General features: G+C 46.9%; 1 protein-coding gene across 1 annotated transcript in view; it reads left to right on the forward strand.

The window, feature by feature from the left end:
* The window catches only part of LOC138973173 (signal recognition particle receptor subunit alpha-like), a 46,558-nt gene that overhangs the window by 24,881 nt on the left and 4,536 nt on the right, over nt 1-17,141 (forward strand). Inside the window, exons 6-12 of the mRNA XM_070345862.1 lie at nt 466-628; nt 834-946; nt 2,670-2,788; nt 3,053-3,139; nt 3,659-3,831; nt 13,993-14,206; nt 15,236-15,498. Of these exons, the coding sequence (XP_070201963.1) occupies nt 466-628; nt 834-946; nt 2,670-2,788; nt 3,053-3,139; nt 3,659-3,831; nt 13,993-14,206; nt 15,236-15,498 (1,132 nt within the window). The remainder of the gene's footprint in view (nt 1-465; nt 629-833; nt 947-2,669; nt 2,789-3,052; nt 3,140-3,658; nt 3,832-13,992; nt 14,207-15,235; nt 15,499-17,141) is intronic.

The following is a 17,141-nucleotide window of genomic DNA, read 5'->3' on the forward strand; positions in this document are numbered from 1 at the left end:
AAAAGAATTCTTTTATGATTTAAGAATGTTTGTGTAACAAGCTGTCAATTTTATTTAGATTTTAAAAGTTAGGTCTAGCGCCAAAACGCACCACGGTCCGATTGTCTCTGAGACAATCCGCAAAATTAATTCTCGCTCTTTACGTAGGGCACCTAGGATGTTCCCGTTTGGTGAGCGTTCAAATGGAAGGGTGTTTGTACTGTGTGTAAAAGCCTGACAGTATCTGTGATGGTTTACGGGAGGCTTACTGTGCCTTTAAGTTTTGGAAAGTTAGATGTTAGTGGTGTACCGCTGTCCCTGATTTTAAGCTGGAATGATGCTGTGTGGATGTTATGCCTTCTAATGTAGGTTTTGTGACTTGTAATGTGGATGACATGCTATGTGATGTGGGTGTCTTGCCTGGTTGTGGGGTGGCTTGCCTTGTTATGTGGATGACTTAATTAAAAGCACACGTGCTAATCACAGGAAGAGTCCTGAAGCGAGCAAGAAGAAAGGCAAGTCTGCCCGAGTGTGGGTGAATGAGGGCAAGAAGTCCGGCAACCTGGACTGGAGCGGCAGTGCAGGGGACGCTGAGGCATTGCAGAATGGCACACTGGAGGACACAAAGGCCATCCCCACACAGGCTGAGGTACGTTCTGTCAATCTACAATCCATCAAGATAGGAGTGGGTGGTGAAAGAGGAACTAAGGAAGGTTGCACCGAGAGTTTACGGTCCTGCTCAGTAGTTGACATGGACATGAAATGATGAACAATGTTTATACGGTCAATGGTGCATGCGTTTTCATCACAACTAGTGTTGTTGGGTTGTAATGGTTAACATGATTTGATTACAGCGAGCGTTGGTGGGTCAGATGTCAGGTGGGCTGCTTGACTTGGAAGCAGAAAGCAGTGAGGAAGAGGAGGAAGAGGAGGAGGAACAGGTGCTTGCACCTAGCAAGCCATCTGCGTAAGTACAACCAATGTTTGCAGCTCTGGACAAAAGCACTGTTCAAATCCCACATACAAACAAACTTCTGATGACTTGAAGGGACTTTCCACTAACAACTTACATGTATTTAAAATTGCTTCAGAAGTTTTGTAGCTGGACCAAGGTTAGGAATAGTACTGTCAGTATTACTGCATTTAAAGTAGATTTTAGTGTTGGTCAGTCTGAACACAAGAGAGTTGCATAAAAATGCACTGATCCTATTTACTTATCATTTCTTATGGAGCACTTTCAAATGAACTATGACATGTGCTTGCTGATAAATATGTATGTGATTATCCCTGAATTAGGAGCTTCAAGTAGCAGTGTTTCATAATGTCATATTGAGATGTGTACATTGTGTTGAATAAGCTCTTAATGTTTGGCTGCTGCAGACTTTGAAAGGGATTTTGTTCTTGGATTTGAATATTGTGATTGTAATCAAAAGTTGTTTTTAAATACATGTAGTCTACATTTAGCTTGTGGCACTCGCTGCTATTTGAAACATGATGCAGCAGTCTCCCATATGTTACTACAGTGGTACCTCTATATAACGACTTTGAAAATGTTACCGAAATTTGGTCGTTATATGGAGGGGTCGTAATATGGAGGAGTTGGTTTATGTTCATGTCCGGTCCGTCACTGATCCGGATTGAATGACATGGGCGTTTTGATTGATGCCACCCACAAAGTATGGTAACCAGTTTTCTATTCAATTTATTACCCACACAAAGTTTGCTTGCCCCATAAATATTCAAGAGTTAAGGTTTGCAATAAACACACTGAGGTCGAACAAAAGCATGCGGTCCCATAAAGAACGGCGGCAGTGTGTTGAAACTGATGTAAAATTGTAGCGAAAAGCGTCAGTTTTCACGATGAAGCGCTCGCTCCTTCAAGGGACATCATTGCACTTCGGACTGTCCAGAGAGTTGAGTAATTTAGGACACTCCACTACTCATCTTCAAACTTCACTGACGGGATTATTAGGAGAATTTATTGATTCAACCAAACGCGCGGTTGTATATCGCGTCACTCGGTCACGGATCGGGGAAAGCAAAAAAAAGTTCCAGATTTCGAAACTATGTTCTGGCGTCGGCCATTTTTAGCTTGACAAAAACACTTGCACGTGCTTCGCTGACGTACATCGCAAAATTTCAAGACGTCACCACAACTTTCGGTGCGGATTACGTTTCTGTAGTCTGTAACTTTGCGTGTTGTCAGGTAAGAGTTACTGCACAGGTCTGTGCGAAATGAAGCAGAGATCTTGCAAATGAGCTTTATCTAGAGTCATAATAAAGTAATGACCTGAAATAGAAACGAAAACCCGTGGCTTCAGCTGTTTGTGAGCCGAAGTGATGTTGTACACGGAAAGGATTTCCGCAAGTTTTGAGCGTTCGTATCGCGCACTGACTCGACTGGAGATATAATTAGAGTAAACCAAACCCATGATAATTTTGGGAAAAGTCGTTTTAAGTCCACGTATGGACGGTCGTATGTCGTATCAGAGAGGGGGACGTAATATGGAGGTGAGAAATACTAAGACAAAGAAGGAGAAAAAATCCGTCAGAGTAAAGTCGGTCGTATTATTGAGGGACCCGTAAAAGAGAGGGGTCGTAAAGAGAGGTACCACTGTATTAGACTGATAACAGTCCTTTGAAAGCTGAACAACATGATGGTATTGTTCTTGCAATTGTGTGTGTTGCAGCAACAAGTCGGGGGGCGGGTTTGGCATGTTCAAAATGTTCAAAAACCTGGTGGGTTCAAAGACTCTGACAGCCGAGGACCTGGAGCCAGTTCTGGAAAAGATGAAGGACCACCTCATTGGTATGTTTTCATCCTTGCCATTGTGCAACAGTTGGGGTTTTTGTTTTTGTTTTTTACAACTGTTGTTTTTGAACCAAGCAGCAGTCTACTGCTTAACTGTCATTTTATCAAGCAGTTTTTCCCCATTTTGCTGCTAAAATGTATTCACTGTGGTCTTTAGTGCATGCTAAAATGTATTCACTGTGGTCTTTAGTGCATGCTAAAATGGCATAGCTGTGCTTGTCAGTCAGTTAGAGTGATGTTTACTTTTGTCTTGTGTTGCAGCTAAGAACGTTGCCACTGACATCTCAGGCAAGCTGTGTGAATCTGTAGCCGCCAAGCTGGAGGGCAAAGTGTTGGGAACCTTTGGCAGTGAGTTACAAGTTGCTTGTCAAATTATACCCTCAGGACACATTACAGGATCATTTAGTACACTTTTGTGGCTTTCGGTGTACTGTCTTCTGGGAAAATGAAAACATGTTTTGCACTTGTTGACTTTTGACATTTACACTTTGAAACCATCAAACACAGTTTTCCTGCTCATCTGTGCACAGCAAGACACTCTTGTGGTCTGATTGTTTTTTCTTTGTCAAAAAACAAGAAAGGTAGGTTGTCGGAACGTTTGTTATTGACAAAACAATACGTTACATTCACAAATATATCGACCCAATATTCTTTAAAGTGCACGGACAAACAACGAGTAACAAGAACTTAGCTTGATCAAATGTTTCGGCCGCTTGTTTTTGGATTTGTTTTTTCTTTGGTATAATTCTTCCTTGAAATCAGTGCCATGCTGGGTATGCACAGTTTCTTGATATGAAAAGTTAACACAAGAAAAGCAGTCTGGAAAATGATGGTTCTTTCAGTTTTGTAAGGCTTGTCTTGTCTCAGGTATCTCAACGACAGTGAAGAACGCCCTGCAGGAGGCATGCATTCAGATCCTATCACCACGTCGACGTGTGGATATTCTGCGTGATGCTATGGAATGCAAACAGCAGAAGAGACCTTACATCGTCACATTTTGTGGCGTCAATGGTGTTGGAAAATCAACTAACCTTGCCAAGGTATTAACTCGATTTATATTGGACAGATGTTGGCTGGTATTCAGTGCTTCATCTAGCAAATTCAGTTTCACATCCTAACAGTAAAGTGTGGGATAGAAAAATAGCTCAGTTGATAACTTGTCTTGTATGCTTTCTTATTAGTGGGGCCCCCAGTTGAAACGATTGTTCAAATTTGTATACCAACATATAATTTGGTGTGCTGTTAGAAGACATCTAAAGAATGTAAATTCCAGGGGGGGGCAAGCAATTTTTGTCCTCTGGTAAATTTGGTTGCTAGGCAACGGAGTGCCTAGTCGCGAACAATGTCAAACACACAGTTTGGGCGTTTTAACACATATAAACTATAATATAAGACTGAATAAACATAATAAATCCATATTATTGGGTTGTTGTTGTCTTTTTAATGCCTTTAAGTGAAAAAATAAATAAATGGTTGAAAAATGAGCCAAAAATCATATTTTGGAACCTTCGGGTTAGGCTATATTTGTAGGTGCTCCCAAATAGAGACAAAAGAAGGTAAATAATAAGCTTGAATTGACCAGGGAACACACCAAAGCTTTGGTGATATACAGGTGAGCCCAGGGACCTAAATAATGTGTGTATCTAACACGTTACTTAACAGTGTGTGTTCAGACTGAAGCAGTGAAGACATTGCAAGCGGCGTAAATAAACACATGGACAGGAGCCTGTGCATCTTTTGCCAGAAGGACACAACAGAAAAGCTGATAAATCCCACCGAAGAAAGCTACAGCACAGCAGAGAGACATTTAAAAGGTTTTAAAGCAGTTGGAGCGTTTCAGTCATCACTGAAAATAGACAAATTCAATGATGGGTCAGGGATTGCGTCTTCGTTAGCCAAACATGGAGCTAGGTGGCACAAGAACTGCCGTGCTAACTACAACCAAAGAATGTTGGACAGAGCTGAAAAGAGACGGCATGCATGATGAATCTGAAAAAGATGAAGGCGAGACAGGAAAGAGATCACGCAGAGAGAGTGGGCACGTTTCTCCACAAGAAAGAGACCTGTATGTTTAACTGTGGCAAAACTGGATTTAATCACATATTCTTACTCCAATTCTTATGAATGCATTGACTTTAGTCCCACATGCTAGATGTCGAAAAACCTCTCAAATTACCTGCCCTTAGTAGGGTGGTAACCAAGCTAAAAGCGACGCCATAGCCGTTGCTATGGCCTGACCTTGCTCGGTTACCCATAACACCCTGCGCACCACGTGAGCGCCAGCATCCGTAATAATCATTCTCGACTTTCGACAACACACGGTGGACGTGTCCGAATTTCGCTCTCACTTTTGGCCTTCACATGCCTGCTCATCCTTGAGACTAGCCGGTTCTTGGGGGTTCTACCTGTCCGCCTACCTTTTGGTGAGATCTTTCCTGTGTATGTTTGGTATAAATGTTGATAGCTTTGTGTTGAACACGCACGCAGAAGTTTTTTGTTCTGGGTGACTGTTTTTCGCCGGTCTTAAAATGGCCGACAACAAAGCTAATCTTGGCGCGAGACTGGAAGGTGACAAGGCTCTTAGCCTGGTTTAGAAAACTATACCTAAGAGTAGCCTAAGAACTTTGATTTGCCTATTATGCGGGTCGTAGATCCGTCAAACAGCACTTCTTTTTATGTTCCTATCCCTCCGAGGGCGGGTTCAGTTCTTTCACAGCTCGCTTCCCCTGTTGGGGTTAATCAGCCTTTAGGCTCCTTATAGACTTTTTGTTGGATCGTCGTCGGTGCGACTGATGGGGGGGGGGTGGCCGTGTGGCTATTCTTTCCCCTTTCTCTGAGTAAGAGGAGTCAGTCAATGTCCTCCTTTTGGGGGGACTTAACGATGTTTTGGTCTGTATTTTCAGCTGTTTCAGGCACGATCGGCGGTTCCCGCCCTCCCGCGTTTGTCAGCTTCGCACTGTGGTCAAGTGCAAATGGCCTGTTCGGTTCAGCCCGTTTTTTGCCTCTGGTGGCTCTGGGCTGCTCTCGAGCACCCCTTCCTTTAGGAGGGGGGGCCTGCTCCCTGCCTGCGTTTAACCACTCTGATTACCGCCGGTACTTCACAGTGTGTTACGCAGCCCCCCGCCAATGGGGGGGGATAGGGGGGGCGCTCCTGCGTCGCACCGTCGCCTGGTGCAAACGGCCTGTTCGGTTCAGTCCTTTCTGCCACTGGTAGACTGGGTTGTTCGCGAGCACTCTCTCCTTTAGGAGAGGGGGCCAGCTCCCCGCCTGCTTTGGCCGCTCGGCTTGCTTTTAAACAGCACTGCTGGGTCGGTCAGGCAGCCCCCTTACCGTGAGGAAGGGGGAGTGGGGGGGCACGGTAAGTCACGGCCAGGGCTTGTCCCACTCTGCCCTTTGCGGGCAGGGGGCCGTGTTAGCTTCCCACCCTTTCACGCCCCCCGGGCGCGTTCGGGTGGCGGCTTTCCAGGCTACGTTACATACCCCTTCTCTGCTCCATTTGGGGCAGGGTGGGGGGGGGTATCAGTGGCCCACTCTTTCCCGCCCACCGGGCGGGATCGGGTGGGGGCTGGAGTAGCGTTCCACCCTTCCCTCCCTCTGAGTTGGACAGGGTGGGCGCTGTTGGACTGTCTTCACAGTCTGTGCCTCAATTGTCCTGGCCCGACAATCGTTCGCCTCCCCTATCGGGGTGGGCGGGCGGTGGGCTATAGGACTACGGCAGGTGGACGGAGGGGGGTCGGCCGTTGCTCGGTTCGTCTCTCTCCGTCGCTCTTACTGCTGTGACGAGCCACCCCCCTCCCCATCTGGGGCATGGAGTGGCTCAGGCCTTTCTACACAGCGGGGGTGCTATGTACGGCTTTCCAGGCTACGTTACATACTCCTTCTCTGCTCCTTTTGGGACAGGCGGCTGTGTTAGCTGCCCGCGCTTGTCGCGGGTCCACCCTTTCCCTCCCTCTGGGTTGGACGGGGTGGGCGCTGTTAGACTGTCTTCACAGTCTGGCCTCAATGGTCCTGGCCTGACAATCGTTCTTCTCCTCTATCGAGGCCTTTCTACACAGCGGGGGTGCTATGTATGGCTTTCCAGGCTACGTTACATACTCCTTCTCTGCTCCATTTGGGACAGGTGGCTGTGTTAGCTGCCCGCGCTCGTCGCGGGTAGCGGTCGCGGAACAATGAGCTTGACTCTCTTTTGTTCTCGGCAGGGTGTCTCGCACAGTGGTCAGGGAACAATGAGCTTTGCTCCGTTTTGTTCTCTGCACGGGCTGTGCCGGCTGTCTACCTGGGACAGGCGGAGACAGAATATACTCTTTCTCTCCAGTCTCCCATTCTTTGTATTCACAATGGTCTGCGGGGACTCGGCTATAGTATCACCTGGCCAGTGGTCATTGTCCTTAGCCAGCAAAGGTCACCCCCCCCCCCCCTCCTAGGGGTGGGTGAGTGATAGGGCTACTTGACTTTGGCAGGTGGACGAGCGAGGATCGGCCGTTTACGGCCGTTTCTCTGTTTCAGTCCTTGCCCCCTCTAGGGGTTGCGGCTGTGCTGGACCACCCCCCTCCCCACTTGGGGTGAGTTGTGGTTCAATCCAGGTAGTCTGGTTCTTAGCACTGGGATGCTTCTCTCGCACAGTGGGTGGGGTAAGGTGCGCCGGGCCCGGCTTTGTCTTGTTTCTCCACTCTATCTCCTTCTCGGCAGAGATCTGTGCCAGTTACCAACCCTCTTCCCCCCACCTCTTGTTCAGGTGGGCGGTTTTGGGTTGGCAGTCAGAGACTGATCACGCTTTTCATCCACACTCTTGGCGGTGTTATCGGCAGGAGTATTTAGTGCGCGACCTCCCCGGTCTCCCCTCCTTTTGTGTTTTACACAACTGGTGGTTAGGTTCGGACTCCTTGTTGGAGGAGGGGGAGTGTATAGGGTTGCCTACTGGTTGTAGGCTTCCCATACATAGAGCGGCTGCTGTGGCAGTTTACTTTGTCCCGGATAGGTTGGGGGTGTCTCTCTTCCTTCCTCTTCCGGGATGGCTTTGGGTTTTCACAGGCTTTCTCGCAATTTGTTTCATTTGCTGAGTCTCCGGTGATTGCCTACCTCATGCCACACTTTTGGCTTGTTCCGCACCTTAGGATAGTGGTCTTCATCCTACACCTTTCCCGCTGCTTTATACGCAGGGGACTGCTGGCTTCGGGGTTTCAGGCTGCTTCATCCTCACTTTTAGTGCGGAAGAAGATAGCAGGGAATTTTCAGGCTCAGGGTCTGACCCGCACTTTTTATTGCCAGGGGCTAGTTTCTGGCTTCGCTTACAGACCACAGGGAACATGGAGTTTTTATGATGTTACTCCTCCCTCTCCTCTCTGGAGGAGCTAGGATGGCATGGTTTGGCGTTTTCTGCTTTGGCTGAGACTCTCTTCTGTGCTTTCTTATAGGCAATCTTATCCTCCCTGAACGCTCTTTTGGGTTAGGGAGGATGCCTTGGATAAGGCTTTAGCCAGGCTGCTGGCAGCTTGGGCTAGGGTCGTCACTGAGCGGAGAGGTTTCTCGGTGACGTTTTAGGCCCACACTGTTTTTGCTTGGTGTGGTCTCCTTCCTTTACAAGGGGTTTGATTTCATGCTGGTTGCAGGAAGCAAGGGTCAGGCTTTTTCGGGGGTTGTTGAGACCTACTCAATAGCTGGAATCTTTCCCTTCCTTCGTGGACCTCTGGCAGCGCATTTATGCGCTCCCGGTTACAAAGGGGTGTTTTGGTTCAGTGTCGCCTCCCTCTCTGCGGGAGGTGGGTCGGCATGGGCTAGAGCTTTCAGCTTTGGCTGAGATTTTCCTCGGTGCTCTCACATGAGCTTTCCTTCTGCGTTTCTGCACACAGGAAAGGGCTCGGTTTCTGGGGGTGTTGGTCTCTGGACTATCTCGGGGGCTGGTTGAGCTTTTTCAAGGTCAATCAGCTTGTCAGCTGCACTTTCTTTTGGTGTTGAACCAGGCTTTTTGCCGGGTGCTCTCAGTAACCAGGCAAAATTCCGAGCTGTCCTTATCCCAGGTTTTTTACCTGGGCATGCTGTTCGACTTTGTCTCTTGGAAGGTTTATTCTTCACACAAGAGGGAATAGGGAGGCTATAAGCTCTTTTCACTGCCAGACGGGCTCGAGAGCAGGCCTCTGCGGGGTCTTTAGACCCGATCTTCGGTCGGACGGTATCGATAGCTATGCTGGCCCTCTAGTCTTTCCTCAAGTTTTTTGGGGGGTTCGGCCTCTCAGGTCTGGGACATGAGGGTCCTCCTCCAGAGTGGGTTCCTCCACTCGGGGAGGTGGCTGGAATCCTTTTGGATCGCTCAGGGGACTTTTTTCCCTAGCTCTGTTTCCCCCTGGACTTAGACCGCTTTATGGATGCGTTTTCGTCTAGATGGGGCCTGCACTGGCAATTGCAGTCTTGAGGCTGTGATGTAGACGCAAATCCTTGGGCTTCTCTTTTGCCTGAGGTTAGGAGCAGTGGCTCTTAGTCTACTAGCCTTTCCTTTTTTGCTATTTACAGGCATGGCCTGTTGCATTCGGGCAATTCTTCTGTTGCTTCTTATGTGAACTAGCTGGGGTGAGCAAGTTCTCGCTTCCTGTCAGACAGAGTATAGGGGATTCTGATTGAGTTTCACACTAAATCATTTTCTCAGGGGAATTTCTCCCCGGCCAGCTCTGCGATCTGGCCGACTCGCTCAACAGGTCCTTTCAGGGCTTGCACAGGGGTTGGCCCATCTGCTGACGGGTCTGGAGGCGTGCTGTTTGTGTTTTGGATCATGGGTTCTGACTCTGGTCTTTGGGAACGAAGCATATATTTCCTCCACTTTATCTGTGTATGCTCCTTTTTTGGCCTCCTTGGCCAATTGGGGATTTAGAGCGGGGGTGCAACTCCTTAGCGCCCCTCTCTCAAGCCAGGTGGTTTTTCACCTCTGTTTCAGTTTTTGGCTTTGGGCAGCTGGGCCTCTTCTTTGAGGTTCCGGCTTCTCGGCTATCTCAGCTGTTTTGAAACAAATAGGCCTCTCTTCTGTTGCTCATGGCGCTCTGGTCGGCATGATCAAGGGACCTTGTTTTACGAGGTTTAAGAGGCTCCCCCTTGTTTAGCGCGTGGGACTTTGTTCTACTTACTCTGGGCCTCAGCCCTATAGGGCAGTGAGGCGCATGCGTTTTTGGGGTTTGCCAGAGGATGTAGCCTTAGGGCTTTTGGTTCCGTTTGTTCACGGTTTTTGGCCAGGTTTTGGGGTTTCAGAAACCTGGTCAATATCCTCTGGTGTTTGATTCCCTCCTCTTGGGAGGATTATCGCTCCGGGAGATTCGGATTTTCTAACTGTCTGGTTGGACTTTTTTAATCCCTTTTTTGACGTTACTGTCTTTTGGAACCACGAGCTTTAGCTCAGGTTCTTATTTCTTTACAATGGAGCGAAAGAGACGTCTTTTATTTGTCTCTCTCTGGGGGCTCTGCTACATTCATAGGACAGTCCTATGAGTGGTACGTTCCGAACAGGGGGGGGGGCGTTCAGTCCTCCCTCTATTCCTTTTCAGGCGTTCGGGAGTCTGGTGTTCTTCTCTGGCTGGTGGTGTTCCTCTCGCCTATGCGAGGTTTGCCAACAGCTCGGGTACAGATTTTGTGCTTCTTTTATTGCCGTGTTGCGTTCTGGTCGCCTAGGCGAAGCTTTGCAAACGGCTTACTGGAGATCAGATGATGTGTTCATCGGTTTCTATCTTCGGGATATCTCCTGCACGCGGCTAGATGGCTCCAGTTCATTGCTGGTTTTAGTTGCTGCAGGGCAGGTTCTTACAAGGACATAAGTAGGTTCCCTCCACCTTTAGGAGGAATCTGCATTCATAAGAATTGGAGTAAGAATATGTGATTAAATCGAAAATTTTTAATTAAATTTTGATTTAATATAATATACTTACCCAATTCTTATAGTTAATACCCTCCCATCCGTCCCCGCTGGATTATGTCCTTGGGGGTTTGTTTGACTAATAGTCTCGAATGATTATTACGGATGCTGGCGCTCACGTGGTGCGCAGGGTGTTATGGGTAACCGAGCAAGGTCAGGCCATAGCAACGGCTATGGCGTCGCTTTTAGCTTGGTTACCACCCTACTAAGGGCAGGTAATTTGAGAGGTTTTTCGACATCTAGCATGTGGGACTAAAGTCAATGCATTCATAAGAATTGGGTAAGTATATTATATTAAATCAAAATTTAATTAAAAATTTTCGAAATCTTTCTGGAGGTTCTACATACCAGCTTGAGTCACATATTCGGGAAGCTGCTTTGAAGATTGACCCTCAAGTTGACAACAAGTCACGTCTCACGATGTTGGGACTGGCTCACATGGCCAGACGAGGGTTTTGCACTTCACGGGTAAGCCATGATAAGATAATTCGGCCAGATTGAGCCGGTTGAAACTAGCTGAAAGGCTGCTGCAAAGGTCAAAGCCACTGTCAGACCCAATTCACCTTAACAGAGTAGCCCTTTTCAGAAATCAGAACAAGTCTACTCAGATGACCAAGAATCTGAAGCTGAAGACAGCCAAGACCAACTGTGGTTTGTTTGCAAGATTGTATGTTGGATGTCAGGCTAGAGGAGAAGACCTTGATGAATTCTTTCAGCACGAAAACCAGTCATTCCCTCCATCAATCTCAGATTCTGGAGAATTGCGCCACGGCAACAAAAGCGATCTCCTGCACTGTTTTGAGAAAACTCATGACCCAGTACTCACTGAACCACAAGTATCAGCTGTTCTCATTGATGGTGCTGCGCTGGTGCACATTCTGAAGCCACGCCAAGCACAAACATTCCAAGAGTACAGTGATTCTGTCTTTTTAGCATATGTCCTGGTGTGCCTGTCTAACGCTGATCGCGTTGACATTGTTTGGGACTGTTACCGTGACAACAGTCTGAAGTCATCAGTGAGGAAGAAACGAGGCTCTGGCATGAGGAGAAGAGTGAAAGGAGACGTTGCTCTGCCACGCAACTGGCCAGAATTCCTACGAAACGGTCAAAACAAAGAAGAGCTCTTTCATCCTGTCTGAAAATCTGAAGCTCGTCAAGGAAGACGGGAAAGTGGTCATTGCAACACAAGGTGTGGACTTTGTTAGTTCTAGTGACATTAGTGAGGACCAAAGAGCCAGGCTGTCCCCTTGTTCACACGTAGAGGCTGACACCAGACTGGTTGTACACTGTTCTGACCTGGCCAGAATGAATCGCACTGACGTCATGATCAGGAATTTAGACACTGATGTAGTGGTGCTTGCAACAGCTCACTACCATTCCCTCCAGCTGGAAAACCTGTGGGTTGCATTTGTGCTGGATCCCACTATCGTCTTCTGCCTATTTACGACTACGCCCAGAGAAATCAGCAGCACCTCTGATGTTTCATTCTCTGACTGGCTGCGACACTGTGTCATCTTTCTTTGGTGTCAGTAAGAAGAGATGCTGGAAAGTGTGGATGTCTGATCCAGAATTCACAGCTGTTCCTTTGGGTGCTTGCATCACCGGACAAGTTCAGCCAGATTGAGCGCTTTGTCTCGTTGATGTTCGACAAGACCAGTGTTTCCGACAAGGTGAACCATGCCAGAAAACACCTGTTCACGAAGAAAGGGCGCATGCTGGAAAACACCCCACCCACTCAAGCTGCTCTTCTTGAACACACGCAAAGATCATCTGGAAGGAAGCTCTCATTCCGCAGCCAGAGATTCCAGATCCTGCAAGCTGGGGCTGGGAAGAAGTTGATGGAACTTATTCGCCTGTTTGGACATCACTTCCAGATGCATCTAAGATCTGCTCTGAACTAGTAAAATGCAGCTGCAAAAAAGGTTGTAGAGGTCCGTATAGCTGTGCCACAGCGGGTGTCCCCTGCATTGCTCTTTGCTTCTGTGATGGCAAATGCCAGCGTGACTGAAAGACTGAATTCATGAACCGGTTATGTGAGTAAATCGCTATGGATATAGAAGAAACTATGTTTACAGGTTTCTTTTTCAAACTCTGGCATTATGCATGAAATGCATTTCTTTGTTAACAAATAGTAGAAATACAGCTTCGCGTACAGTATTAATTTTGTAAATAGGAGGGCCTCTACAACCTTGTTGAGAATTTATCTGTAGACAATTGACCGGACAGTATGTTTTACATCAGTATGTAGTGTCGTAGTGTCATCTGTCTTTGCTTTAAAATAAAGCAGAATCATGAACCCATTCCAAAAAGATAGCAACTAGCAAGAATATATTTGTCATTTGCATAATTTTAATAGTCAATGTGCAAGCTTGCGATTGTTACTAGACGGTACCGTTCTTGAAAAGAAAACCGATTCATTTGTATATAATTATAAAACGTCAATAGCCAGTGCAGGGGCGGATCACATCATGGGGGTTTCCAAATTTCTTAAAGGGACAATTCGACGACGCGAAGCGTTTAGTTGTGGGCGCGAAAATGGAGCAATCTTGTGCAATCTGAGCCAAGAAACTTCCCCTAATACACCTCCAAAAAGTAAATTTAAGAAGACAAATTAGATTACCAATAAAAGGAAAATTGACCGATCTGGTGCAACCTGAGCCAGCAAATTACCCAACTACCTTCCGAAACCGTCATTTAGAAGACAAAGGCCAGCTCCTAGGGGGCCCCCCCCGGAAAATGTTGATAAAAATCAAGGAAAATGGAGGAATCTGGTGCAATTTGAGCCTTCAGTTTCTCTTTATTTTTAAATGTATTTTTTTTAATCCTTTTTGTTTTGTTTTTTTTAGGCTGCGGGGGGGGGGGGGGGGTCCGGAAACCCCGGAAACCCCCCCTGGATCCGCCCCTGCAGTGTGTTTATTGTCCTGATGTTGGAAACATGGTACAGGCAAACATAAATGTTAATTCAAAGGTAAACTAAACTCTTAGTTACAAAGAACTGGTGTTTTGAATGTTCACCTTCTGCAAAAGTGCGTTTTGAGGGTATGCTTACTAAACAGGTCATATTTTCGTTCATAGACCATTTAGAAGTTGCCCCTCCCTGGTATTTGGATCCTGAGAGATGTCTTTTTAACTGTATAAAGTATCATGTTGGTATACCAATCCGAACAATTCAGCCCCTATTCTGCAGCTAGTCCTAGCACTATATCATTTCTTCCTAAGGCATGATGACGTTGTACATTGTATTCTGCTCTCTCCTTACCATGTGCTTGTGCAACAACACCTATTGACTGTTGGACGCTGTTGGTAACAGGTGTGTTTCTGGCTGGTGGAGAATGGATTCCGTGTTCTGATCGCTGCCTGTGACACATTCCGTGCGGGGGCAGTGGAGCAGCTGCGGACCCACGTGCGCAAACTGAACGCACTGCATCCCCCGGAGCGCCATGGGGGTCAGGAGGCTGTCCAGCTGTATGAGAAAGGCTATGGCAAGGACGCTGCAGGCATCGCCATGGAAGCCATCAATTATGGTAGGTATCTGGTGGTGCTTCAGCTGCTGTGTTGGAGTGCAGGCTCGTTCATTGGGTTTGGCTGAGTGATTGTTTTAGAGGAATTGATGCACAGTTTCTAGTTATAACTGTAAATATTTTGCCTTCTGGTTTTTTATATTTAGTCAAGTTTTGACTAAATATTTTAACATCGAGGGGGAATCGAAACGAGGGTCGTGGTGTATGTGCGTGTGTGTGTGTGTGTGTGTAGAGCGATTCAGACTAAACTACTGGACCGATCTTTATGAAATTTGACATGAGAGTTCCTGGGTATGAAATCCCCGAACGTTTTTTTCATTTTTTTGATAAATGTCTTTGATGACGTCATATCCGGCTTTTCGTGAAAGTTGAGGCGGCACTGTCACGCCCTCATTTTTCAACCAAATTGGTTGAAATTTTGGTCAAGTAATCTTCGACGAAGCCCGGACTTCGGTATTGCATTTCAGCTTGGTGGCTTAAAAATTAATTAATGACTTTGGTCATTAAAAATCTGAAAATTGTAAAAAAAAAATGAAAATTTATAAAACGATCCAAATTTACGTTTATCTTATTCTCCATCATTTGCTGATTCCAAAAACATATAAATATGTTATATTCGGATTAAAAACAAGCTCTGAAAATTAAATATATAAAAATTATTATCAAAATTTTTTTTTCGAAATCAATTTAAAAACACTTTCATCTTATTCCTTGTCGGTTCCTGATTCCAAAAATATATAGATATGATATGTTTGGATTAAAAACACGCTCAGAAAGTTAAAACGAAGAGAGGTACAGAAAAGCGTGCTATCCTTCTCAGCGCAACGAATACCCCGCTCTTCTTGTCAATTCCACGGGCACTGCCTTTGCCACGGGCGGTGGAGTGACGATGCTACGAGTATACGGTCTTGCTGCGTTGCGTTGCGTTCAGTTTCATTCTGTGAGTTCGACAGCTACTTGACTAAATATTGTATTTTCGCCTTACGCGACTTGTTTTGTCATGATGCAGACTCAAGTGTATATGTGTTACAGCACGCGATTGCCGCTTTGACGTGTGCTTAGTAGATACCGCTGGTCGCATGCAGGACAATGAACCACTGATGCGCGCCCTGTCCAAGCTGATCAAGGTAAACCAGCCAGACCTGGTGCTCTTCGTGGGGGAGGCACTGGTGGGTAACGAGGCTGTGGACCAGCTGACCAAATTCAACCAGGCCCTGGCTGACCACTCCAACATGACCAACCCCAGGCTTATTGACGGCATCATCCTCACCAAGTTTGACACCATTGATGACAAGGTTAGTGTTCTTTTATCACTTCAAGTGTCAGCATCATCATATCACCCAAAGTGTCAGCATCATCTTCACAAAGTTTGACACCATTGATGACAAGGTTAGTGTTCTTTTATCACTTCAAGTGTCAGCATCATCATATCACCCAAAGTGTCAGCATCATCTTCACAAAGTTTGACACCATTGATGACAAGGTTAGTGTTCTTTTATCACTTCAAGTGTCAGCATCATCATATCACCCATAGTGTCAGCATCATCCTCACCAAGATTTACATCTTTGATGACAAGGTCATTGTCCTCTTATCACTCTAAGTGTCAGCATCATCCTCACAGGCTTAACACAACTGATGATAAGGTCAGTGTCGCAATAGTGCTCTTGCTGTCAGCATCAACCTCACCAAGTTTGACACTATTGATAATAAAGTCGTTGTCGCTATACCACTCTTACTGTCATGTCAGCATCAACCCCACAAAGTTGGTCACCATTGATGACAAGGTCAGTGTCCTCTTATCCCCCATAGTGTCAGCTTCAACCTCACCAAGTTGGACACCATTGATGACAAGGTCCGTGTCCTCTTATCCCCCGTAGTGTCAGCATCAACCTCATCAAATTGGACACCATTGATGACAAGGTCCGTGTCCTCTTATCCCCCATGGTGTCAGCATCAACCTCACCAAGTCGGACACCATTGATGACAAGGTCCGTGTCCTCTTATCCCCCGTAGTGTCAGCATCAACCTCACCAAGTAGGACACCATTGATGACAAGGTCCGTGTCCTCTTATCCCCCATAGTGTCAGCATCAACCTCACCAAGTCGGACACCATTGATGACAAGGTCCGTGTCCTCTTATCCCCCGTAGTGTCAGCATCAACCTCACCAAGTCGGACACCATTGATGACAAGGTCCGTGTCCTCTTATCCCCCGTAGTGTCAGCATCAACCTCACCAAGTCGGACACCATTGATGACAAGGTCCGTGTCCTCTTATCCCCCGTAGTGTCAGCATCAACCTCACCAAGTCGGACACCATTGATGACAAGGTCCGTGTCCTCTTATCCCCCGTAGTGTCAGCATCAACCTCACCAAGTCGGACACCATTGATGACAAGGTCCGTGTCCTCTTATCCCCCGTAGTGTCAGCATCAACCTCACCAAGTCGGACACCATTGATGACAAGGTCCGTGTCCTCTTATCCCCCGTAGTGTCAGCATCAACCTCACCAAGTCGGACACCATTGATGACAAGGTCCGTGTCCTCTTATCCCCCGTAGTGTCAGCATCAACCTCACCAAGTCGGACACCATTGATGACAAGGTCCGTGTCCTCTTATCCCCCGTAGTGTCAGCATCAACCTCACCAAGTCGGACACCATTGATGACAAGGTCCGTGTCCTCTTATCCCCCATAGTGTCAGCATCAACCTCACCAAGTCGGACACCATTGATGACAAGGTCCGTGTCCTCTTATCCCCCATAGTGTCAGCATCAACCTCATCAAGTCGGACACCATTGATGACAAGATCCGTGTCCTCTTATCCCCCGTAGTGTCAGCATCAACCTCACCAAGTCGGAGACCATTGATGACAAGGTCCGTGTCCTCTTATCCCCCATAGTGTCAGCATGAACCTCACCAAGTCGGACACCATTGATGAC

Source organism: Littorina saxatilis, linkage group LG8 (assembly GCF_037325665.1).
Source record: "Littorina saxatilis isolate snail1 linkage group LG8, US_GU_Lsax_2.0, whole genome shotgun sequence".
Lineage (NCBI taxonomy): Eukaryota > Metazoa > Mollusca > Gastropoda > Littorinimorpha > Littorinidae > Littorina > Littorina saxatilis.